Here is a 27,416-nt window from a genome sequence, read left to right as displayed (position 1 = left end):
TAGAAATTCTTGGGCAGGAATTGAAGGAGCTTGGAGAAGCAGGTATTTTGTCCACAACCATTTTCTTTCTTTCTTTTTTTTTTAAAAAAAAAGATTTAATTTTTTTGTCAGAGAGAGAGCACAGCAGGGGGAGCGGCAGGCAGAGGGAGAAGCAGTCCCAGGACCCTGGGATCATGACCTGAGCTGAAGACAGATGCTTAACCAACTGAGCCACCCAGGCATCCCTGTCCACAACCATTTTTAAGGAAATGGAAGTCTTCTCTTGTCCTTCATAATCGATCAATTTGACTCATTCACTGTTCATATTGTCATGCCAATCCTACATGAGCAGGCAATAAATTTTCAAGCAGTCTCAACGTATGATTAAATTCTTCCAGCCTCCTTTCTATAATTGCATGTATATGATGCGGTCCTGGAGGGCCACACTGTCTTCCCTGCTGTCCCCAGACAATCGGCATGCTAATAGGTTTTCTGTGAAAGGCGTAAGATGGTCTGTAGATTTGTCCTGTGATATGATATTGAAGACTTCCTACAGTAGAGTTAGATGCATCAAAATGGCACATTGTGTCTGCCTGAATGTGCAGTGCTACCAGGGCCACAGAAACCAGCCCACAATTTGTAGGGAAATTGATATTTAAAGAGCAAGTAAATGTACCGTAGATGAAGAAAAGCAAATGTACCTTTCAGCTCATCATAGGCTCTTGGGATTCTGAGTCTGTGCAAGATTTTTCTAGCAAGCCAGAGAGGAAAACTGGGGACTCTAGGTAAAAGTAACTTTATAGAACTTGGATAAAAAAATAAAAATGAATGAAAGAATACAATTTGTAAATTGTTTTTTTCACATAAAAAATTCTTCCTGATATTCCTCACTGCATTTTCCATTGGGCTTGGGTAAGGAGATGTGGGCTGGGACTGTTTAAGGGCATTTCCCCTTCAGGAACCTGGGACTAGAGTTTATTGATAAATAGGACCACTGCCACCAACAGCCTCTTATCTCCTTTACAATCACTATTTCTTCATCTTCACTCCCAGAAGCCCTCTCCTTCCTGGCTAAGAGATACCCAAATCCCAAATAATTTAAACTTTTACTCAATTTCTTTGCAGACCAAACCCCAATAGGATATATCCCTTATTATGGTTAATGGCTTCTCAAAGGCTGTTTTCCCATGTACAAACCCCACTCATTCTTGAGGATTATGGTTTTTTTTTTGTTTGTTTTGTTTTGTTTTAAGTAGCCCAACATGGGACTCAAACTCACCACAACTCCAAGGGCAAGACCTCAGCCAAGTTCTAGAGTCAGACACTCAACAGACTGAGCCACCCAGGCGGCCCGAGGATTATGGGTTTTATTCGTAACAATCAGCCACTTCAGTCTTTACATCTTCATCCATCCTAATTCACATAGCTGTTTCATTTCCTTGAGGTATTGAGAGCCTGTTATCTGGTATTCTCTTTGGTCTCAGTTCTCACATCTTTGGTAGCTTGTTCAAAAACAGCTTCCATTAGGCTCATGCCTCCCTGTAACCCAGTCCTTTGGTTTCTTTCTTTTTTTTTAAAAAAAGATTTTATTTATTTATTTGACAGGGAGAAAGACAGCAAGAGAGAGGACACAAGCAGGGGGAGTGGGAGAGGAAGAAGCAGGCTCCCAACAGAGGAGCCTGATGCAGGGGTCGATCCCAGGACCCTGGGACCAGGCCCTGAGCTGAAGGCAGACGCTTAACGACTGAGCCACCCAGGCGCCCCCGGTCCTTTGGTTTCCATCCCCTCTCTCCTTGACTGTGGCTATGGCCACACATGACTTGTTTTGGCCAACAGGACAACAGCAAATATGACACAACGGAAACTTCAAAAGTGTTCACATTGTGTGTGTGTGGTTTGCTCTCTTTCTACTTTTTAAAACACGAATTGCCATGTGAAGAAGGCAGGGCCATCAAGCCTGTGTGATGAAAAACACAGCTCGGTTGTTTGCAAGCCTGCCGCCAGACAGGGAGAGGAAGCCAGTCTTGATGATACAGCAGCCAGTCCGGGTGCCGGCTGTTTGCAGACACAGGGCTGAACCTGCAGAGAGCAGCCAGTCCGGCTCCAGCCAGGAGCAGTGCCCAACTGTTCTGCAGAATTAGGAGTGAAATGATGCGTGTGGTTTGACATCAGTAAGTTTGGGGATAGTTTGTTATCCGGCAAAAGATAACTGATCTGTCTTTAAAAATGAAGGTAATAGTAGTATTTGCATCACTAGGTTGTTAGTGTGGATTACATGAATAGTTCTTGACATGGAAAGTGCTCTGTAAGTTATCGTTGCTACCTGAGTGATCTAAGTGCTGCATATCTTTGGCTGGTCGCAGTCGTAGATCAAGAGCAAAGTTTTCCCTGGTGCCTAACTAAGACCTTTCTAACTTCAGTGGGCTTCAACCTTTGGATGCCCCATCTGGACTCCAGGCAACAAAAACCTCCAGAACCAGGAGAGAACAAAGTCCGCTCAGCTACCAGGCAGGCCAGTGTATTCAGTCAGCACAACACCCCCTCACCCTGTGGCTCTGGGCATGCTTCCCACTTGCTAATTCCCTTCATGGAGAAAAGCTCAGAAGTCTCACCAAAAATCAACTGAAAGGTCCTGAAATGTTTAAGTGGCAACTATGTTATTTGTTAGGGGACATTGATGCCACGCTTTCCAGACGATAAGGACAACGGTTTGTGAACTGGGATGTATCCGCTTTCAGACTCAGGCTCATTTACTATCAGCTATATTGTTTCTCAGAAAATATATTTCCCAGCTCGCTCCATTGGAGGAACACATGCAAGGCCACCATATCTTGCTTCTTTGTTTTCTCTTGGAGTCAAATTGGGTAAACCACAAGCTCCCAGGTGCGTGTTTGTAATAAAGCTGCAGATGAGGCAAATTACTTCCTTCCTCGTCTTTAAAACAGTGATCTCTTAAATCTCTTTCAGCTTTTAAACTGGAATTCTCAGAGTATTCTGCATATCTTATGTAGCACATCATGTAACTGGAGACACCTGGCATGTGTCTAAAAAGACTTTTAAACAGAAGAGAACCTGTCTCATTTAACAGCTGCAGGGACAATATATATTTAGAAAAAGCATCTAAGCGGTAAGTTGGGATATTTTTGGCTGGGTGCTTAGGTTATGCAGAGTTATAAAATGTGTTTGTGTAAGGGTGTGTGTGAGCAGTGGGACTAGGGAGGCTGTTTTCTCCTTTAGTCCTCATTGCTTCTCTCTGGTTGGATATGTAACCACATATTTGTAACATGTTCCTTAACTTGTTTTAATGGTAATATTCACTGTGAGTAAAGATACAAATACATAAATAGATATAAATAGGAATAGAACAAAATATATAAATATATATAAATTATACAAATATATATGCAGTATTTGTATAAACAGTGTTTCAGTTCATGGTGTCTTTGAAAAATGAATCGGAAAGAACCTTTGAAGGGTATTCAGTCCAACTTGGTTTTACAAATGAGGAATCTGAGTGTCAGAGTGATTATTTGATTCAAGGTAACTAGTCCATGACCAAGGCAGAACTAGACCCTGGCCTTCTGACAAGGAGTTCAAGCCAGTGTTTATCATATTTGGCTTAACAATAACAGCACGTATAATTACATATAAAAAGGAATGCTTAAACAACAGTGCTCAAAAGGAAAACATTATATGGATTGCTGGGAAGTGATTTTTACACCTACTCAAAGCAGATGTTAACAGCAAACGAGTATGGCACTAGCCATAGTTCTCATCTGCTGGGTCAGCCAGAGCTAGCAACCAATACTAAGTGCTCTCTGAATAATGAAGCATGGCCCCTGCCCTGGTGATACTTAGAGGCTCACAAGTGAGTCAGGCAGGTGAAAAAAGCAATTTGTTATGTTAGTGCCTTGTGGTGTATACATTTACATAGTCCTGGGCCAACAAAATGTGCACCTGCCATATGATTTCACTTCTATGTGGAATCTAAAAAACAAAACCAACCAACCAAACAAAAAAACATAAATAGACTCGTAAATACAGAAAACAAACTGGTTGCCAGAGGGGGTGGGGTGGGAGAAAGTTGAAGTAGGTGAGGGGAGGTATAAACTCCCAGCTATAATTAAGTCATGGGGATGGGAGTACAACGTAGGGATCACAGTCAGTAATACTGTAATAGCTTTATATGGTGACAGATGGTAACTGCCCTTAACTGTGGTGAGCATTTTGTAATGTATAGAATTGTCCAGTCACTCTGTTGTACACCTGAAACATATTATACATCAGCTATACCTCCATTAAAAACCAATCTGCCCCGACAGTTTCTCCAATAGTATAAATTGTGTTTTCTTGGTCTGTACTTTTGTGTTTCGCTTTTAACACATGAATAGTATATGGGAGCATTTTTCTCGAGTATGTAAAGGTAAGGCAGGAGGAGCATTGCTCCCCCAAATTAGAGTTAGCAATGGGTAATCGAGGGTGTTAAAGTTTCAAGTACCAAGACTCTGATTTTTGATTTTTTTGTCATTACAGGTGATAGAAAAGTGAGAGAGCTGTCGGGGCAGCAGGCTTATTTAATCTTAAAGAATAACCATTAAAAGCACATGAGGAATTTTTTTTCTCTGCAGTATTGTTATTGCAGTTCAAAAAATGTTGCTGTTTTATATTCAACCTCAATTTGGGTTAAAGGACAACTTGTTCCTCTTCAAATGTTTTTGAAGGTTTTCAGGGTGGATTTAAAATATTTTGACTTTTAAATTAAGCAGTCTTTTCAAATTTTAAAAGTAAATTCAGGTTCAGCACTCACAGTCCCAGTGCCAAAGGAAGATGAACATAATACCAGCTCATGCAGATGCCCACACTCCCCATAAGTGTGTGCTTTGGGAAGTCAGGCTTTAAGTACAGTTTGAAATAAGTACAGATGATTCCCTTTGTGGAAGTCACTACAGTTTCCACCTGAAATTACCCGAGTTAAGAGCTGTCCCCCTGACCAGCGATTCTGTAGGGATGGTCACCAGCACTGCTTCCTGATAAATATCTTGCTTCGTAATTCAAAAGCTCTGAACACCAAACATAAAAGTTATCTCATTTTCACTTGCTTTTAAGAAACTGAAAATACTTTTTAAAAGTGTACAGTAGAAAGCTGACCTTTGACTAGATAGATAGATGATAGGTAGATAGATAGACAGATAAAGCCAACCTTTGATTATTATTCAAGCTTTTCTTTTGGGAAATCTGACTGAGAGGCCTGAGTGACAATTCATTGGGAGACTCTGTTCTAAAATCCTGCATCCACCCAGAACTGAGAAATGAAAAAACAAAAACATTTTGAAGAAAAATTCTAAAAAAAGAGATAGGAAAGTGTGGGTATGAGGCATCATTCCTTCAACAGTGTTGACTGGGCCACTTGCCACAGGGTTTGGCTCATTATCGAGCATGGGTTAAAGGTGGGCAGAAGTGGAGAAAGTCCAGTAAAGAAGTTGTTGCAGTTTTCAAGTAAAAGATAGGATAGTTTGCAGAAGGATGAGAGCAATGGGAAAGGAGACACATGACAGATTCCAGAGCCCTATGAAGGAGAATAATAGTATCTGGTGATTGACAAGGTGGCAGTGAGGGAGAGGGAGATGAGGAATGAAAACCCGAATGGGTTTGGTATCGGGTGTTAATAACGCCTCTCCCACAGGTGTTAGGGTGGGCAGTGGTAGTAGATTATAAGTTTGGACACATTGAGTTTGGGGTGCTTGGAAGACCTTTAAATGGAGAAGTTCAGTAGGTAGATGCATGATTTGGAGTGCAATAAGAGCTGGAGATAAATCTGTGGCTTGGTTATCAGCATGGAAATGACAACTGAGGACTTGGGTGTCCGGGGGGCTAGAGAATGAGCAGGCGGTGTGAAAGAAATGGAAGAAAGCTTGGGGCCATGGGTTTCTTGGGTTCTGGAGACTCTGGTGGCTGAAGTTGAGATAGTCATGTTCATTGTAGGATAAATGTTCACTCACATGTCTCAGAAGTGGGACTGAGTGAATGAATGTAAGAGAGAGGTTCTGAAGTGTCTACATAGGAAGGACGCAAGATTGCTTCTTGTTATGTCTAGGAGAGGTGCCTTCAATCCTCCTTCCCCCGCATGTGGCTACAGGAGACCCGAGGAGCTCTGCAGGCTGTTTCGGCCAGTTCACGTCAGGGTGACCACTGGGAGAAGGCAAGCTACACCGGGGCTGACAGACGATTCTCAGTCACTGAACCCTAAATCAGACATCTAAAGCTATTAAGTCTCTGGCTGTCAGATCTGCCCTTGATGGCTAGGAAAAAACTTGAGTCCTAGGAGCCTATGCTGGGTGTGCTCAGGTGGGCATGGTGGTGGGGCACGTCTTTGTTTTTCTATACATGCATGACTGCCGTGTTTATGGCACACTTTCTGTTACTTAGCTTGGGCCAGCACCTGTAACTACAGGGGACGTGGGTTTAACAAAAGGCGGGGGTCTTATCCTCAGGGAACTTATCTAATAGGGTTGTAATAGACATTTTTAAATCCAGTATCTCAGGAATAATGCAATGTATTTGTAAACAGTCTAGTTTGGTATTAATTGTAAGGCCAAAGTAATATTGAACTAAAAAAACAATGAAACCTCGCCCCACCTGTTTTTCTAGCTTTTATTCTCATTCAGAAGAGGAGAGCGAGAACTGCAATTCACATACACACACACACCCCACCATAAACCACATCCCCACGCATCAGACTGGTCCTCACAGTCCCTTCATCCAGCGCCCAGGAGAGCGCTTGCCGGTGCTCACTGCTGCCACCATGCGGGCAAGCGTGAGAACCGAACATCCGTCCCTTCTGCTGTTAATGAATCCAGACAAAGAAATGTAGAATAACAAAACTTTCCCTATTAATATTCTTTTCCTTCTTTCTTTCCCTCACTTCATCTCCCTTATTTCCTGTCATCTATTTCTTTCTTTTGGTTTCTTTTTTTTGGTTGTTGTTTTTTTTTTTCGGGTGAAGTGGGGTGTGATTCGGGTAATATTTTCTCACTTATTTTACCAGCTTTGATTTAGGCCACATGCAGAAGTAGATAGAGCCTGTTGAGAAATAGAGCTGAGTACCTTCAAAAGTGAAAATAAACCATCTATTTTTCCCTCCACTTTAAATAAACTACCCATTTCAGTTGTTAGAATCTGCCTTAATGATTTTTAAATGGCTTTCCTTGCAGACTTGACATCATCCTTCACAATTAAACTTAGGCTGGCCAAAATTTCAAACCATAGTGTTAACGTACTCAATCAAATTATATGGTACTAATTAATATGCTACAACACATTCTCTACTAGACTATCATCTTACTCATGTTTTAAAAGAAGCAAGAACTGGAGTGAATTAAATAAAATGAAAAAAACCTTCTACTCTCACAACTGTTTGTTTGCCTTTCACATCAGGCCAAACAGGATCCTTATTCGGCTCCTGAAAAGCCTGAAGTGATGTGTGACATCTCCATAGTTGTCCCTGCTAAGGTTTAATGGACTTGATCAATCTCACATCTCAGCCGGAGAGCCCTAGATATTCGATCCGAGGATTTATAACGTAATCGGAGAAGACTTAATTGCCAGTACAGGTGTTTGCTGATGTATCACACAGGGAAATAGGTTCCCCACCCACCTCTGGTGTCATCAGAGAATTCAAGAGGAGAAAAAAGAAAAGAGACGTGTTCTTACCATTATCGTTGCCTTGCTTGATTTCCTCCGCTGTCCGATCTATTAATACATACAAAGACCAAACCACACAGGTGATCGCAATGACATGGAACGTGACAGAGCAGAATATTTTCCTCCTCTCGCTCGTGGTCATCTGTAGTTTCTCCCACTGCAATCATAAATGAATCACACAACACTGAGTTTCTAGCTAGGGAACTTTGCTCCCCATTTATATCCCAGACACAGACCATGAATGGAGGAAAAACATAAAATATCCACGATTTCACACCACACGACAACATTCAAGTAATTCTTTGTGTTGGGAAAGATACGGAATCATAACCCCAGGAGTTATATATAACTTAAATATATATTAAAATGAAGACAAATATTTTCCTAGTCTCTGAACAGATTAAATCAAGTAATTTCTGTTTTGCTAGCCTGTAGTTTCCTTGCCTGTAACACAGATGGGATAGTTTTACTGTTGTACAATTTTTAGAAAACATTTTCCTTTCAGGTTTCTGCATATCACTTCTTTGTGGTACTAGATTATAAGTAGTAATAAGTCATCTCTTCTTGGATGAATGCTTAACTGGATACAGTGTTGCATTCTTGAATGTGTACATTAACAAGTGTTTGAATGGCTGAATGACTGTGAGAGAAAGTCACCATCTGCTCACAGCCCTTGTCCTAGAGAACACATTTTGTCATCTGGGCAATGGGAGAAAATCATCCCTTCAAGCACAGTCTTGATTTGCTACTACCCTTACTCTCAAAAATCACTCTCCCTTGGTCACACGCCTCAGAAAATAGAGGGCTGCTCCCTCCCAGGAGAGGAGGAGGGCCACAATTTTTACAGTAGTGAGTTAAGGTTTATATGAGGGAATGTGTCCATTATTTATTTTGGAGAAACAGACTCTCAACATTTGCATGCCTTGACAGATAGGGTATCACTTCATTTCTGTGTTAGGAATTGTGTGTTTCGTTTTCTTTGCACTATTTCTACAGGGAAATCAAATCCCTGTGATGTGATTGGAGGTGAACTGATGTGCCAACCTATCAAGAAATCATGATATTTTCCATTCTTATTATGCTCTCACTAAAGCAAAATCTTGAGAACTTCAGAGGGCCCCATTCCTTTCCCATCCATCCCCACATGTAATTCCGTGTACAGCTTCGTCGACGGCAGGAGGGCATATGTTAATGCTCCGGAAGTCCTGGCTCTGCCACCTGCTTGGGACATGGGTGAAGTTGCTTAACGTCTCTGGGCCAGTTGCCTCATCTCCATAAGATGCAGATGTGGCAGAGGCTGTGACAGAGAGCTTTGGGAGGAGGATACATTCTTCCCTTTATCCTTCACCAACAGACTCATTCTGTGAGGGCTGGCATTGTGTCCAGCTAAAAGCTCCTTTCCAACCTTCTCTGGCGGAGGTGGGCAATGACTGGTTTCCACCAATGAGATGAGATGGCTGTCAACTGGGATATCGAGTTTTTGTCTTCCCGATACAGGAACGGCCCAGCCCCTTCTTCCTTTCTTTCATTTTCTCTTCTTTGTTGCCTGGAATTCATAATTAATGGTAGGAGTCCCAAAAGCCAGCTTGCAACCTCAAGGAAAAGTCTTGAGAATTGGAGAGACCTCAGTCCCATGAGCAGCGGCGCATCTCTGGATGCCCACTGATATGCAAGGAAAATAAAACCCTGTCTGATTGAGCCATTGTTTCTCAGGACTCTGCTACTGGCTTTCAAATGCAATTCCTGATAAAAGAATTAAATGGTTACTTCCTAACTTCCCTTCCAGTCTGACAATTAAGATCCTATAATTTCATTTGTAAGAAGGCATAATACTTAATGTCTGATCACAATGCTCCAGAAAGTTTGGTAAACACTTTAGAGAAATAAATGCTTCATTTCCAAACACCATCCATTCCCCTCCTACTGGCTAATCATCAATACAGTTTTTCTTGTAAGGGGCTGTTAGAGCCAATTAAAAATTTCACACTTCATCTTGTATTTTCTTTTTCCTTAAACTATGTTTTATATATTATTCCAAATAAATAATGGAAAAATCTTGGTAATGTGGCTCTGAGAAAACCAGGTGCATCAATCTAGGATCTATTTTGAAATAATCAACATTGAACTGAAGATTTTAGTATGTGTATCTTGGCGTTTATCAAAAGTTCACACCATATCTGTGAAAGATGGATTTTTAAAATTCCTTTTTATCATTGATTTGTTGTCATGTTCATCTGCATAGACTCTATAGTTATAAAATAGAATATTATCACTTGGCAATAGCATTTTGTGATTTAATAATTTTTGTGAATTACCTTTATAGCCAATGTGACCAAATAAAAAATGCAGGATGGAGCAGAAAAGTGGTTTTACGTGTTCAAATTTCCTAAATGTTCCAGGTGGATGAAAATACCTTCGGTAAACAGAATATCTAGACCAAATCAACCGTCATTTTCAAAACTGGCTTGTAAAAGAACCTTAAGAATTGTGTCTTCTTAAATCTAAGGAGCATTTTGACAGAATGGCTGAAACACATTCTTCAAATGTAATGAGCCTCAAAGAAAGAAATATCCATGGGGCTGACAGGGATGGACCAAGCCATTTGTAAAGACTCCTTCTGCTTCCAGACAACAGACTCTCCTAAGTTGTCACTTCCTGATCTCAGTAGCATTTTAAGGTGAAGTGAAGTGTAAACGGACCGTCAGACTCTTCTGCTTTCCCTTATAAATTCTTACAGGGACTGTTCGGGAATTCAAGAGCCAGCACACAAGTAAATGTGATGCCACAGCGCCCTCTCCCTAACGATCACATTACTGCACCCCATATTCCGCTCAGAGCGCCAAGAGGAATCCGTGTCCTTTGTAAAATGTTCATTGATCTCCTTGTGTTTTCACCTTTAGAGCCAAAGTTTGAATATGTTCTGCAAGGCTTCACACTGAGGAATGGATCGAGAGGGCAAGGACAGAAGTCTTAAGTTTAACAAAGATGTCATGAAGGGGCTCTGATTTAATATTTGGGATGCCGAAATTTAAAAATTCGCCAAAGATTCTGTGACAGGAAAGTGATAATCTGTCCAGATGCACACAGCCTTTGTGCCTTGTCCGGTTGTACGAAGCCATGTGTGCTGAGGTCCACCCGAGCCCAATACGATGTGCACCACTGGGGTCTCTCTGAAGGGAGATCCGAAAGATGAGAGCTTCCCCCTGTCAGGTGTCAGGGTAGCCCGCGCTCAGCAGCAGTGTCAGCCTTCCCTGGGCGCTTGTTCGAAATGCAAATTCTCAGCCTGCACTTAGGAGAGAACCCAGGGTTGGCCTTGCCCAGGGGCGAGCAGAGAATATTAACCCCTGCTGCGTCACTGAGGACACCCAGCTGTCCGCCAAGGGAGCAGCCTCACTTCCGCCTTGCCACAGTAGGGCAGCGGGCCATGGCCTTTCCTCTTCAGATGATTCAGAAGTCTCCAGTTCCAAGAGGACACATGTGTCTCCAAGTGGACTCAAGAAAGCTGGTGGAACTGAGAAGCCAGCAGCTCCCTTTCCCTCCCCTGAGGCACAAGGGACAGCCATGCACCACAACACACCACCCCACTTTCTACGAGGCTTCAGGCTACCAGCTCCCCTGTCTGCCCCCCATCCGTCAGCAAGTCCTCTTTCACTCTTTCAAAATGGGGCATAAGCTAATGTGGGCCAAGCCAGTTCCACATGGGTGGTCTGGGAGCATGCTGTAGGCTTTACAATCTCTGGGTCTCTGGTACCTGTTTTATTGTTCTTGCCCTTTGGTCGCTTACCAAAACCCCTCAACAATATAAAGAATTGAGCAGAACTCTGTTATTCACTTCGAAATATACAACTCGATTTTTTTCTGAAGACTTCCAAATTGGGGTATAAATTGATGCAAACATCGTTTCTGTGAAATTTTCCATTTATGCTAGCTAAATCAAAGTGTGCAGTTTTGTGCAGTTTTCTAGTTTCAATGACTTGTATTCATATTCTGTCCTAAAATATAAATTAAGAAATACCATCCAATAAGAATGCTTTTTTAAAAAAATCTTTGTATCAGTGAAGAATAAAGGCAGTTCATTTGCACAATATCAAAACACACACGCTGGGGATTGCTTTACTAAATCCATTTCCTTTTCTTCCATGACATAGTTCCAACTGCATTTTCTAACTTTTTTAACAGCCATAGAAACCAGAATCATCAGCAAATCTAGAGAATGAGGGAGCAAATAGCTACCAGCAGGTGGCGCCAGGTCCATATCGTAGGAGTACCAAGATGAGTTTCCCTGCCTGCAGCCAGACTCAGGAGCTCCCAGCCAGCCAACTGAGCAAGCTCTCTTCCTGGTCATATCAGCAACCCAGCATGAATGCAAAACCACACCTGTCACTCCCTGTCATGAAACGTAAAATATTCTGAACCTACTTATCATATGGTTGAGTTCTACTGCATGTGAGTGAAAATAATATCCAGGACAGCACATCTAAAGTTTATTACATTCTCTGCATGCTTTAGTAAGATAATATTGTGCCCAGGGATAGTAAATAAACCCTACAAAAGTTCTGAGGCTTACAGTATTGGTGAAGTTTCTAGAGGGCCTACTGGTGTGGGGCAGTGGTTCTTCTTTTTTATAACTGAAGAATAGTTGACACGTTACATTAGTTCAGGTGTACAACGTAGTGAGTGATTCACACGTCTATACTTGACCCTCTGCTCACCACAAGCGTAGCTACCATCTGTCACCCTACAACATTATTATGGTGTCATTGACTATCTTACATCCCTGTGCTGTACCTATGATCCCGGTGACTTGGTCATTCCATAACTGAAAGCCTGTACATTCCACGACCCTGACAGCCACAACCCCCCTTCCTGAAACCATCGTCTCTTCTCTGTATTTACAAATGTTTCCTAGGGCAGTGGTTCTAAAAAAGTGTTCCCCAGAAGCATCAGCTTGGGACTTGTTAATGTTAAATTAATTAAACAAGGAGGCCATCGGGCTGAGGTGGCTCTAATGCCACGGCAGCCTACCTATGCTAACCAAAATCTAAGCCTATGCATGCCTGAAGGCTCAGAAATGGAAACATAAAGATAACCAATCACAAGCAGCCAACTAGACTTAGAGCTACTGCCAATGAAATGACTACCTTTCTTTGCTTCTGCACTTTCTCTGTATAAGTCTCTCCCCTGGATCCTATGGATAAAGAGCTCCCAGCCATTTCTGGTTTTGTACTGCCTGACTCAAACTGAGTTTTGCTCACATGATCTCTTAAAATTTTTAAGATGCCTGAGTTGAGCTTTTAACATTGGAAATGCAGTTATTTTGGGTCCCACACCAGACTTACTGAATCAGAACTCTGGAGGTGGGGCCCTACGGTCTGTGTTTAAACTAACCCTACCATGATTCCAATGCAAGGTGGATCTTGAGAAGCACCTGCCTCGTGACACTTGGCAGAGTTGTATGGTGACCTCAGTGGCATCTACACTAGAAAGAGCACTTGCCACTCCCTGTCATAAACTAATTAGCAGTCCAGGAAAGGGAAATCAACAAACCAGTTTGGTTACCTGGCTGTGCTGTAAATATTTCAGGTTGAATGAAAAATCACAAAATTAGTGAATTTGTTTGAAATGAAATAATTCAGTGTCAGCTCATGAATCACTAAACAAACTATTTCATTTTTAATTTTAATTTTCAAATTAGTGTTATGGTACATGAAAATACATTAAAATCTAATTTTCTTAGATATAATTCAAATACTATGGGAGAGAACCAAACAACGGACTCTTTACATTTATGACGCATAACTCTTGAGACCTTCAGGAATCCCCAAGTTCACAGATATGCCTTGGTAAATCATTTCTGTCTTAAAAATGGATAGAAGAACACTGGAAGAAAACTGTGACCTCTTCAAGTTTAAAAACTAGGTTTTGTTTATTTATTTGTCAGAGAGAAAGGGAATGAGCACAAATGGGGAGCAGCAGAGGCAGAGGGAGAAGCAGGCTCCCCACTGAGCAGGGAGCCTGATGTGGGGCTCCATCCCAGCACCCTGGAATAATGACCGAGCCAGAGGCAGGCGCCTAACTGACTGAGTCACCCAGGCGTCCCTCTTTCAGTTATATTTACTACAAACCTGATGATAGAAGGGAAACAAGACAACCAGGTTGAGATGTGGAGGGTGGATAGTTGGTCAAGCTCACTGATTAGTAAGGTGCTCATTACCTGACACAAGTCAGAAAGTGTCCATGATTCAAACTTGTCCTTCAACAGAAGGCTGAATCCAGCACTGAGGAATGAGGTTTACTGTGTCTGGGATTCAAGGGGTACTTGCTTCAAGGGGTACTTAAAAAAATGAGGGCTCTGGGTTCAAATTCTGACTCTACCACTAAGTGCTGTGTGATCTTGGGTGAGTTATTTTAATTCTCTGTCCTTCCATTTGCTTCCCTGTAAATCATGGTAAGAACAGTACCTACTTCACAGGGTCAAGATGAAGTGAGTTAATGCATATAAGTGCAGAGCAGTAGCAAGTACTTAACAAGAATTCAATAAACGTTAGTGACTATCATAACTTGGAACTTGCAGCACCATATCCGATTACATTTCAATAGTCTTTACCTTCTAGATAAATGCAACATATTGATAACATCACTGAGGGATGAAGAAAGGATGAGCTGGGATTTGTTCATACAGAATTAAGGCAGTCAAAGCCACCCGTCCCCATCTATTTTCCAAGTACAAATAGGTTTTTTTTTTTTTTTCCTGAGTAATGAATCTCATAGCAAGGAAATACAGTCTGTTTTTGTTAACTATTTGTACAAAGGAAGGTAAATGGGTAATTTATTTTGCATAAACTAGGTAGAATCATTCAAAAGGCTGCGCAGGGGCGCCTGGGTGGCACAGCGGTTAAGCGTCTGCCTTCGGCTCAGGGCGTGATCCCGGTGTTATGGGATCGAACCCCACATCAGTCTTCTGCTGTGAGCCTGCTTCTTCCTCTCCCACTCCCCCTGCTTGTGTTCCCTCTCTCGCTGGCTGTCTCTGTCTCTGTCAAATAAATAAATAAAACCTTTAAAAAAAAAAAAAAAAAAAAAAAAAAAAAAAAAAAAAGGCTGCGCAATGATAGCTTCTTTTCTGTTAGGATTGAAAAAAATACATCACAGGTTGCGATATATGCCCCAGTTAGTTTTCATTCTTTTTGTTTGGAGATTCAATTAAAAATGTTATGTTAAGACTTCCCAAAGAAATACTGTTCTGGGTGACAGTTTTTATAAAAAGCTGAAGGGACTCAAACATCCCAAATAAATGGAAAGCATTAATGTGGGTGTGCGGATTATAATTATGTCTTTCCTGAGTAAAGGAGAGCATGAGAGCCAGCCTGATAGGAAACATCCAGAAACATGCCCCAGGGCTGCTATTCTATCTTTGTGATTGCACAACTCAAGAAGTTACCTGAGAATGGATAAGTGAAAGAAATAGCTTATTCTCTTCAAAAGGTAATTAGCTTGGGTTTCTGTACAGGATGACTCTTAACATTTACTTTTCAAAACCAAACATTTTTTTGAGGCCAACAGTACTTTACTGAGAAGAGTTGGTATTACTTTACAGTATTTACAATAGTACTTGGGAACAGCCCAGTTGAGTAGAAAAGTAGAGGCGTTCTATCAAGGCAAATCCAACCTGTAACAAAAATCTAAGCATCACTGAAATACCATTTTAAAGCTCTAGGAGAAGGTGCATTTACCTAAAGTATTGGTAGTAGAAATAAATTGTATCCATATGATTGTCACATTAGTTTACAATGTGAGTAATAAGTTACCAAGAATCATGCTGATGCAGAGAGAGCTGTAAATTACCAGATGAGAAACTGTCCAAATGCAAAGACACTAACAGCATCAGAGGCCAAATAAACACAGAAGTTGGAAAGATATAGGGGGTCAGGGAGAGTTGGGGTAGGAGCAGGGGATGTGAGTGGGAGGTGAGGAGCACAAAGTGACAGTCAGGTCAAACAGGCAAGAAGCCACATGCTCAGAGAGGTTCTGGAATGAAGTCACTGAAAACACAGACTCCGGGGTTAGGCCGACCTGGATCAGAGCCATGGACGGGAAGTCTCAACTGTCTGATGTGGGGCAAGTGACCCACCTCCGTAAGTTCCAGCTTCCTCATGGGTAAAATTGGGATAATGATAGTATCTCTTATACAGGGTATTTGTTAGAATTATAAAAGATATCATCCATACATAGTAGGCATTTAGTAAACCCTCAAGTAAGCCAGGGGTCCCTAACTGGTTTATGAAAAAAGTTCCATACGGCTCTTAGGCCTCTCATGGGCTCAAAAATATGACTAGTTTTTGAATTCCTTGAAATGTAGCAAACTCAGTTCGCCTTTGTCCCCACCACTCTCTGTGGTTTGCACGCTGCTTACTTGACTCATTTATATTACCTGCTTGCTGCCTGTGGGCAACTGAATTGGTGATCCTTGGAGTACTAGCTTCACTAACCAAAGTTTTTCAGAACTAGAAGCCGTGAGGTAAAAAAAAAAAAACAGACATGCCGTGCTTCCTGAATCTTGAAAAGAATTGTGGCTCTTAAGGATGACTCAAGGGGTCTCAACGGTCTCTAAGTACTAACAGATGCTTAGAGGGAACAATGTGGAAGACCCAGGTTATTGTACTGATGTGCTGGAAGGCATTTATATGTGAGAATATCAATATTACAGGTACAAATAGTCTAAAAACTCGTGGCCAGTACATCCAAAGTTATTAAATATTTGTACAAAGCATATTAGCTATATTAAGTTCAAACTTATCAGAATTAAAATGTTCTCTTTTCATAAAATGTATGTATTTTACACATTAAATGCATATCTACATATACACAAATGTGATGTTGTATTAAACATTTTTTTTTCTTATAAACCTTTTCCTGATCTCCCATTGCTTCCTTTCAAGGAGTTCAAGAGAGATGAGATTTTCTCCAAGTTTTGAGCAAGGCATTTCTAGTGTAAGAAAAAGAATTTCCTGAGTGAAATCGTCCACTAGATGGTGCAATGATATCACATATGAAGATGACTCAGGCAGGACACAGAGAAAGAAATGGACAAGGAAGTTGGTCTAGGGGGGAGAGATATTGGAGTTGATACGGTAACAGTTAAAATGGCAAATTCTGAGATCCATAGGGCAGGGGACTTAGGAATCTGCATTCTTAATAATCACTCCAACTGATTTTTCTGTATGCTGAAGTTTGAGGATTACTTCTCTGAGGAAAGAAAAATTTAGGGAAACACTTTAGAGAGAACCTGTAATTTCTAATATTCTATCACAAGAGTGAGAATATTTCCACCGCCCCACCACCAACCCTCCCCCCCCAAAAAAAACTCACCTAAATCTGGGTCGATTAGTACTCTCACGTAAAGAGAGGAATTACTTACAGACTTAATAGATGTACTTAAAATTTATTTTTAAAATATTCAGCCAATACTCGGTTGTCTGTTTCCTCTTGAATTTCATGGTGAAAAATATCCTATCATGCACTCTGGAAGAGATACCAGTATATTACCGCTCCAGGCATGCTGAGCAGACGGAAGATCTACGGGGCTGAGTCCGTGAGGATAGTTCATTATGAACTGTGACTTCATAAAGAAAACAAGGGAATAACTGGATCACATTCCATAAAATGGCCTATTCCTCCTTGTCTACAGATTTAAGACCTTGCCTGGGACTCCTGGAATTGCCACTGCCATCTATGAGGTTCTTACCCAGAAGAAATGAACATTCTTTGGAAATATACATTCCTCATGTTTATTTCTTTTCTAAGTGTCTCCCTTCTTCTCTCCTCAGTGACTATCCATAGCTCACGTGGGTCTACATAGGCCGGTGCTTGGTCTTTGTAACTAAAATGGTCATAGCCTTGCGGTCTAGGAGAGAGTACTCATGCTCTAAGCAGAGTCATAGAGACTGGGATTATCAGAAGATTTTTAAGAAGACCCAATTTTAACCCCTCATTTTCTACATGCAGACACTGAGGCCCAGAGAACTGAACTTATTTGCCCCAGGGTAATACGGTAAGTTATATATAGTTTGTTTTCCAAGCTCTACTGAGTAGTGGATTTTTTTCAATCAGGAGCTAATTACTGAAGCATCACAATGTATCAGATATTTTCTAGGTGCGAGGGAGCAAGATCAAATTCCTGCTTTCATGAAGTTTACCTTAGTGTCATAATTGTGGAGTTTTGTGTATGAGAAGGGGGCGCTGTATGATTGCCCATCAGACTTTGATCTCATGAATTCTTCTGTCCTTCTCCCAACTGTCTTCTCGTGTGTGTGTGTGTGTGTGTGTGTGTGTGTGAGAGAGAGAGAGAGAGAGAGAGAGAGAGAGAATGAGAGAGAGTGTGTATGTAGTTATCTTTCTAAAATATTCCTTTGGGTGGCAGCAAAGAAGAAGAGAGGTTTCTCTATGGAGTCTTTATTGTACCATGTCAATTCTATTGACATCTCCTTGTCAATCCTTATTTTTAGAGCTCAAAAAAAAATTCTTCATCCTGTTTCCAACCTGCTTTAATAGTAGTGTCACATCTGAACATTGTATATAATGTGACTGGATTGAGTTTTTCTTGGTGGTGGTGGTGTTGTACTCTCACATAAACATTTGAAATAAATCTGATAAATATATAATCTACTCCAGCTTAAATGGCAGACAATGAAGCTTCAATTTCTCTGTTGATTCATATTTTAGATATAACAATACAAGGATAACACAAACAAAGTCGGTTTTATCAGTACTTTGACATCAAGCATAATTAGTAGGCTCCACGTATTACCTTTAAACCTGTTTTGGCATTTTAGAGACTGAGCATTTGCTAAGAGTTTTCTCCTAAAACTGAAGCCTTTTTATTAAGTAGTGGAGTTCTTTGGAGTTTCTAGGAGTATATAAATTCTCTAAATTGAATGTAAAATGTTGCATTTACTTTTTCTGGGGAGAGGTTTGTACTTTCATTGAACTCTCAGAGACGTCTGAGACACTTTCCAGATTAAGAACTCTGGTGTGAAACTGCTCTCCCTTTAATTGATTTAATAGTAACATAGCCACTTCTTACAAAATAAGGAAGCACCGGACCGGGGAAGGGTGGGAGGTACATATAATTTCCACAGGCTAGAAATGAAACTTAGGGTTGGGGGACATGACATGTTTGGAAAACAACCACAACTGGCTAGTTTCCTCATTTGCAGCACTTACAGTGGATTCCAGATCTCAAATGCTGATTCTCAGCCTACTGGTGGTGGGAGACAATGTGTAACACTCATTCCTGTTTCCATGGGAATGTTCAACTGTGTTCCCATATTTTGCTGTATAAGAAAGGCAACTGTGTCCCATCCTGCCGCCCCCAAATCTTGTGTTCTTCCACTTAAGAAGTTGCTCTCAACCAAGGAAAGCTTTTGGAGAGCCAAGCATTTTATGTCAGTTTAGAGGACACAAAAACAATTTCTTCTGGACCTCCAGGAGCCTGTGCCAAGAAATCGGTTTTGAGCAAGGATCCCTTATGTCTGGTTGCTCTCTGTGTGGAAATTCTTGAGACACAAGTGATACTTGTTCATATTCTAGAACACGTTTTTCTTCCTAAAGCTTAAAAGTGAAAAGTGAACATGAGAGGAATTCTTATTCAAAAGTTCTTATTTAAAAGCCTGTCATTTCCCCCCCCCCCTTTTCTTTGGAAGTCTAAAAAAAAAGGTTGGCCTTGGTTCTTTCTCCATTTACTTCATTCCCAGTCATTAAAATTCTGATAAAACATCTTTTTCACAGCAGATTCAGTTGTCAATTTCTCTAATGCCATTGAATCCTTGCAAAGGGATAGAAATCCAATAGTAAGCCAATCTAATAGTATTCTACTAATTTGTTCTCATAAAAAGCAAGAGGTGAAGTTCAGTTATCCACATTGAAAATGGAGCAGGAATGTTTAATATTCCATTCAAACACCCCCCCCCTTTTAAACATCTCCTATTAAAGATCTTAAAATGCTTCCAATGCTTGAGCTGAGCGTGACAAAAGGGGGGAAGAGGGGAAGGTGAACTTCGGGTTATGTGAAAATTTACAGGGGTCTGTGGGATCAAGATTTGTCTGAGGAAAGTACAAAGCCTCCAGAGCATGAGCAAGAGGTGAAAGGGCAAGAGGTGAGACAGGAAGAGTGGGCAGGACAGGATGATGAAGAGCCTTGAGTATCAACTCAAAGCCGGGGGATTTGGAGCCAGAGATTGACATGGATTAATGTGTGGGGAGAAGTAGAAAATATTCTTCCCAGGTTTCCTTCACGGAAGTTGTTCAAGAGAAATTTCGTTATGCCTAGTTGGAGTGAAAAGTAGGACCACAGGGACACGAATGTGAGCGGATCTCTTTGAGTGAGACAGCAGAGTGAGTTTGTCTATCTTTCTGAGGAAACAGGGAGTAGGGGGGTTGAGTTTGTTGGGGGGTAGCTGAGAGGAGGTGGATGCCTCCGGCTTCACGATGGGATTACTCTCCTGCTGCTGGACTCACCAAATGGTGAGGTAAGTAATTTGGGGACAAAATCCACAAAGTGACTGATCTTTGATTTATATGAACAGAGGTGGGACAGCCTGTATGCACAGAGTATGTAGAAACAGAAAAGATGTTACAGGCGCTTGTAGAAAGCAGGTGCAAGATGTGGATGGGCGTGATGTGATGAGCGCTGGGTGTTACACGCGACTAACGAATCATTGAACACTACAGCAAAATACTGTATGTTGGCTAATTGAACATAATAAAAAGATAAATAAATTAATTTTTTAAAAAGACGGGGATTGTCCCAGGCCATGGATTTGAGGTGTGGTCCAAGTTTAAGCAATCTCCAAGGAGAAAGCTAGAAAGGAGTTTAGGCTTGAAGGCTACCGGGCTTTTTAAAAGGCTGTTCTTAGAGCTGTATGGAGGATAAACTGGAGAGAGGGTGACTGACTAGTAGTTTCTGCTACTAGTTTTTCCCTCCAAGGGAGGGACAGAACTGATGTCTTAACAGTGGGTCTTATTAAATATAACTTCTCCTTTGGAGAACATTGATACTCTCATGGGTAAACTCCCTTAACTTCCTGTCTTTAGACTGAACCCGTATTTGTAACTGCATCATACCCTTCTTACTTCCTTTCCTCTTATCGAAGAGGACAAAACGTTCCTCTGCAGCCCAAAGTAGTCATTCCCCATGACTCCGGACCCTTTGATTGTATCTTTTGATTTATTTTTAATTTCTCTCTCTCTCTGTGTAGGCCCCTTCCCTTCCACATGAAAACTTGCTTGCATGTCTCTCCCAGTTCTTGCTTTCCAGGAGCTCATTGCTTTTATTAAGTGCATGTTCATTACAGAAAATTGATAAAACACAGAAAAGTAAATCAAATAAAATCATTAGTAATCTCATTTTCAATGTGTCTCTTTAATCTTTTCTTCTTTATGTGTACATGAAATATATGAGTATGTAAATATTCAGACCATTTTAAAATAGAAATTTAATTCTCATATATTTTTATTTCTTTGAAGCCCCAGCAGAACGGAGGTGGAGAGAGAAGGGGAGTGATTGATAATTAGGAAATTATAAAGGCGGGTTTCCTTTGTGCTAAGAAGGGGGTCAAAGATCGAGGGGGGAGGAAAAACATACCCATGTCGGGAGCCTGGATGGCAGCAGGTATCATCTACAAGCTGCTCTTCAGGGAGAACTTAGAGAGTGTGTCTAACAGAGGACCACTTTGGGAGACATTGTTGACGAGAAGGAAGCCATGCAGGGTCTGAGTCACCTCTCAAAGAGCATCCTTCTTTAAATTAAAAACCTCTGATTGTCTGTACTTGTGTTCTAGCCTATCATTCATCCCATCAGCGGAGCCCAGGAAGACAGGATTTTACCTCCATCCGTTGCCCCACTCATTGGCTCCCAAAAAGGAGTGTCCCCTTCTGTGCCACAGTGCTTTTCTCCCATCTGCAGAGCAGGAGAAGACACTCCCTTTTACAGTGTTCCAGAATATTCATACATATAGGAAGTGGGTGGTCAGCCTTGGACATCTAGTGGAGTGGTAAAATGGGAAGGCTTCTCCCTTATAATCAGTTGGGAGAAGCAGGAATTGAACAACTGTGAGCCACCAGGCCCCAAACAGTTTTCTGTTTACACGATTTTTAAAAGTGACTTTATTGAGGTATAATTGAAACGTATACTGCAAATGCATATTTAAAGTTTAAAAGTTGATAATTTTTAACATACATTATACACCTTTGAGACTATCACTGTAGGTGATATGAATATATGAAGAATATGAACATAAATAAAAATATGAATATATCTATCATTCCTCAAAGTTTTCCTATCCTTTTGTCATTTCTCCCACCAACCCTTCTCCTGCACCTTCCTCAGCAACTAGTGATATGCAATTTTGTCATTTTGTCATAGATTAGTATGCATTTCCTAGAGCTTTATGTAAACGGAATTATAATAATACATGGTCTTTTTGTCTGGCCTCTTTCTTCAGCTTAATTATTCTGAGATTCACGCATAGGGTATCATGTACCAATATTCATTCCTTTTACTGCTGATAATATTCCGTTGTATGGCTGGGCTACAATTTGTTTATTTGTTCACTTAATAAACATTTGTGCTGTATCCAGTTGGCGGACTACTGAACGAACTCTCATGTACGAGTCTGTGTAAGAACATACATTTTTATTTCTATTGGATAAATACCTTGGGGGTGAAATAGCCAAATTATACCATATTAATTATACCATAGACATATGTTTAACTATTAAAAATACTGCCAGACTTCTTCCCAAAATGGTTAGACCATTTTATACTTCCTGCAGCAGTGAGTGAGGGTTCCAGTTTCTCCATAGCCTTCCCAACTTTTGGTATGATCAGCCTGCTTAATTTTAGCCATTCTAATAGGTGTAGAGTGGTATCACTGTGGGTTTTAATTTGCATTTCTCTAATGACTAACGATGTTGAACATCTTTTATGTTTTCATTTGCCATCTGTGTAACTTTTTTGATGAAGTGTTTATTGAAATGTCTTGTCCATTTTAATTTGTTGGGTCATTTGATTATTTTACTGCTGAGATTTCAGAGTTCTTTATATAAGTGAAATGCAAGTCCCTTATCAGGTATATTATTTGGAAATATTTTTTCCCAATATGTGGCTTGACATTTCCTTATCTTAACAATGACTTTTGAATAATAGATGCTTTTAATTTTGACAAAATCCATGATAGCAATTTGTTCATTTATGGATTTTTTAAGTGTCATATCTGAGTATCTTTGCCTAACTCAAAGGTTTGCTTCTATGTTTTCTTCTAGAAGTGTTATTGCTTCGGGTTTCACATTTATAGGCTAAAGTTTGAGTTAATTTTAAATACAGAGAGAGCTGTGGATCATATTTTTTTTTTTGCATTGATTAAAAAGGCCATCCTTTCCCTATTGAATTGCTTTTTCATCTTTGTTAAAACAATTATTTGAGTATATATGTGTGGGTCTGTTTCTGGACTCTATTCTGGTCTATTGATTTTTTGTCAGTCTCAATGAATATTACTACACTGCTTTAATTCCTGTTGCTTTATAATATGTCTTTAAATTAGGTAGTGTTACTCCTTCAAATTTGTCCTTTTTAAAGATTGATTTGGCTATTCTAGTTCCTTTCATTTCTATGTGAATTTTATATTTAGTTTGACAGCTTTTTTTTTAAAAGCCTCCTGGGATTTTTTTTTTTTAATTGGGATTGTGTTAAATCTATAAGTCAGCTTGGGGTGGGGGAGAAATGACCACAATACGGAGCCTCCCAATCCATGAATACACTAGATCTCTTCGTTCATGTAGGTCTTTAATTTCTCTCGGGGGTGTTTTGTTGGTTTTAATGTACGGTCTTGTGTTTCCTTTATCAGATCTATGCCTAAATATTTAGTAATTTTAGTCCTATTGGAAATGAGGTTGTTTTTAAAAAATTTCTAATTTAAAAGTTAATTAGTATATAGAAATAGATTTGATTGTATATATTGATCTTGTGCCCCATAATCTTGCGAAATTCACTTAGTAGTCTAATCGGTTTTTGGAGAGCCCATCTGATTTTCTACATAGATAAAAATGTCATCTGTGAACAAATACAGTTCTACTTAGTTGTTCCCAATTTGAATTTTTTTCCCTTGCTTTACTACCCTGGCTAGAACCTTCAGTACAATGCTGAATAAGTTTTATTTTTAAATAAAAAAGAGACATTACACTAACGTAGTTCAATGAAAAGTTTTTTAAATGTAACAATATATCATGAATGTCACTGCATTCCATTTTTAATGGCTGTGTACATGGTACACATAGCTCAACTGATGTCTCTGCTACCAGCTCACTGTTAGAAATCTTGGTTGTTTTTGGTGTAGTAACTAAATACTTTGCCTATCCCAAAGTCATGCAGATTTTCTCCTATGGTTTCTTCTGGAAGTATTTTTGTTTTAGGTTTTACATTTGTTTGTTCACTGTTATAGCTAATACTGTGCCTAGAATTCATGTAGCAAAATATTGTGCACATCCATGATTACTTCATTAAGGTCAATTTTTAGAAATAAAATTTGATGGAGACATTGTATGACATATTTAAGACTTCCGGTATGTGCAAACTTTGCCCTCTGGGAAAATTATCTCACTATGAGCATGTTTTAAATGCCAATTTAAGAGGATAAGATTGATACTAGACGGTTCAAATGTTCATATTTTGGACTGCTTATAAGACGGAATAGTGTGTGTGTGTGTGTGTGTGTGTGTGTGTGTGTGTTTACTGACCATTTGCATTTCTTTCTGTATTGCTTTTTCCCATATTTTTTCCTACTGGTTGCTTATCTTTTTGATTTTTAAGAACCCTTGTATGTTTATGCCCAGTGGAAAAAAAACACGTTCTTTGGTTCTCTGCTCCACCAAAAGCCAGTGACTCACTAACTGCTTCATAGGTAACATTTTGGAATACATATTCTACCTTTCTCTGAATGTCAACTCTTTCTCACCTTCTGTAAATTCTTCAACCCTCTGAAATCCAGCTGTTGAAAATGTTACTCCACTGACATTTTTGGCTCTTGCCAAAATTACTGATGACCTTCTAACTGTATGTTCACTCTGTTTTCTGTAGCACCAGACGCTACCTGACTCTTCCAGCTTCTCTGAAGCCTTTGGCTTCAAGAGTGTCACCCTTCACTGGTCTTTTGCCCCTTTCTGGCTGCTGCTGTTCAGCATTCTCTGTCAGCTCCTCTTATCCACTTGCCCCTACATCTTGGTCCTCGGGGCTCTGCCTTCATCCACGTTCTCATCACATCCACATTCTCATCACATCTTGTCACTCTTCACTGATTCATCTGAGTCTGAGGCCTCCACTACCAGAGACATCCCAATGACTTCCACCCACATTTCCTTCCAGAGTCAACCTCTCTCAGACTCACTCATTTACTTGGCTGGTTCCTAGGCATCTCAAGCTCATGTGCCCTGGCTGGACTTCTTATGTCATTTCCCCAGATTTGCTCATCTGCATGTATATTCTTCCCTGGTTAATAATGAAGCCCTTTGCCTAATCACTCAAGGCAGAAAGCTGAGAGCCATCATGGACTGTTTCCTACACCTTATCTCTCAGGATCAGCTCTAATAGCTCAGTAACCAAACCCTATCAAGTGCCTCCCTCTCCATCCCCTCAGTCCTACTTTAATTGAATCCATATTGTTTTCTAGTTTGCAAGTTGTGCCTGGCTCACACACATGAGCAATTCTTTCTCTACACATCGCTGCGGAGTGGTCTTTCAAAAGTACACATGTATTAATTCATTATATAATACTCTTACTGTCTTCCCATGCCCTTCTGAATAAGTTGAAATTCTTTAGCAAAGCATCGGATACAACCTGGCACTTGCTTTCTAAAGGTTTTCTTTTTTTTCATTTATTTAAGAGAGAGAGAGGAGCAGGGGGTGGGGCAGAGGGAGAGAATGAAACCTGCTAGCGTGGAGCCTGACAGGACAGGAGGCTCGAGGCTCAATCCCACAACCCCAAGACTGCAACCGAGCTGAAACCAAGAGGCGGAGGTTCACCCGACTGAGTCACCCAGGCGCCCCAACCTGGCACTTGCTTTCTGTTTAACTTCGTCTAATATCTGTCTTAACAATAATATTAATAGCTTTATATTGTTAATTTAACTCTCAAAACTTCTCTATGATGGACACGCTATTATTATTTCCACTGTAGGTGAGGATGGGAGGTTGAGAAACTTGCCAATGGTTATCTTTCTTTCTGGCAAAGCCAGATATTTTCAATTTGTGAATTATTCATCCTGTGTGCATTTAAATGTACTGTTTTCTTGCATCAACTGTCCACAACTGTTAATATCTCACAGTGAGACATCTAGTCACCACTCATTACCAATTTCAACTCCCTCCCTACCTGGGAAGCATTTCCTAACAATCCAGGCAGACATGATCACTCCCAACTTCCAACCACAGAGGCAGTCTAGGATAATGTTTAAAATCCCTGACTTGGGCATAACATTGACTTAAGACTGAATCCCAGCTCTACTGGGTAAAACAGAGACCTTAGTTTAATTAACCTCTCAAAGCCTGAGTTTTCTTACCTGTGACATTATGATAAGAACACCTATACTGGGCACCTTAAGTAGCTCAATCAGTTAAGCGTCTGCCTTTGGCTCAGGTTATGATCCCAGGGTCCTGGGATCTAGCCCCATGCTGGTTGTTGGTCAGGCTCCCTGCTCAGCGGGGAACCTGCTTCTCCCTCTCCCTCTGCCTGACGCTCCCCCTGCTTGTGCTCTCTCTCTCTCTGTCAAATAAATAAATAAAATCTTTAAAGAAGAAAAAAGAAAAAAGAACACCCATTTCATGTTTCTTGGGAGTGTTGAATGAGATTGGGTATACAGCAAAGCATGCAGCACAGTGCCTGGCACCAATAAGCAACCAGGGAATTCTGGCTGATTACTGGGGCCATTAATATAATGCATCTTAGCGTATAATTACTGTAAATGATATACACCTTTACCAAATTTACTAAATGGTAACCCAAGAGGAAAATTTCCCTAGGATCTTAGTAATCTGATAATCTTGTATTTGCTAAATATTTATATTTATATACTATAAATTATTTAATTATTTAATTCACCACATTTCTCTCTTTGCTGCTAATCCTTCTGGAAACAAATTACTCTTCCCATCTAACTAGCATACAGGACCCATGGAATGCATCTTCCTGTTTGCTTTATGATTTTACTTCACTCACTTCTTTTTCCTATAACCTCTTTAACCATTGGCTTTACTTTTTGGCATGTCTTTCTGTAAGCGGGCTCAAATCTCTTGTGCATTGTGATGGAGTGTTAATAATTTCTGAAGGATATAACAGGAGAGGCTGAGCTGAGTAACCTAAAAGGCTTTGCAGATTGACATTTGAATGCCTCATCTGTCAAATCACAATAATGGAAAGAAAATAATGCCAATTCTTCAACAGTGGATATGATAATTTGTACTATTTTACATGGATAAAATCCTTTAGCTTATTGAAATAAGAATGGCAGCTGAAAGGAGCTGAGGTATGTTTTATATAATAAACGTGCAACATGAAAATGCTCTGAGGCATTCAGACACGTATAGAAACTTCATTTAAATCCACGTATTTGTGTTCTGAAACCTTTGGGAGTCACGAAATGAAACATGGCTATGTTCATGCAATCAGCTTTTGATCAAAAATGCAAGGGGC

At 40.4% G+C, this 27,416-nt stretch overlaps 1 protein-coding gene across 2 annotated transcripts in view; it reads right to left on the bottom strand.

Annotated features, from left to right (window-relative positions):
- The window catches only part of MARCHF1 (membrane associated ring-CH-type finger 1), a 293,848-nt gene that overhangs the window by 7,377 nt on the left and 259,055 nt on the right, over positions 1 to 27,416 (bottom strand). For both annotated transcript variants that reach the window (XM_011235504.3, XM_034661416.1), the window contains one exon: positions 7,690 to 7,837. In XM_011235504.3, the coding sequence (XP_011233806.2) occupies positions 7,690 to 7,837 (148 nt within the window). The remainder of the gene's footprint in view (positions 1 to 7,689; positions 7,838 to 27,416) is intronic.

This window comes from Ailuropoda melanoleuca, chromosome 5, assembly GCF_002007445.2.
Source record: "Ailuropoda melanoleuca isolate Jingjing chromosome 5, ASM200744v2, whole genome shotgun sequence".
Taxonomy (NCBI): domain Eukaryota; kingdom Metazoa; phylum Chordata; class Mammalia; order Carnivora; family Ursidae; genus Ailuropoda; species Ailuropoda melanoleuca.
Note: the sequence above shows the minus strand (reverse complement) of the source record. Positions and strands in the feature narration are given on the sequence as shown.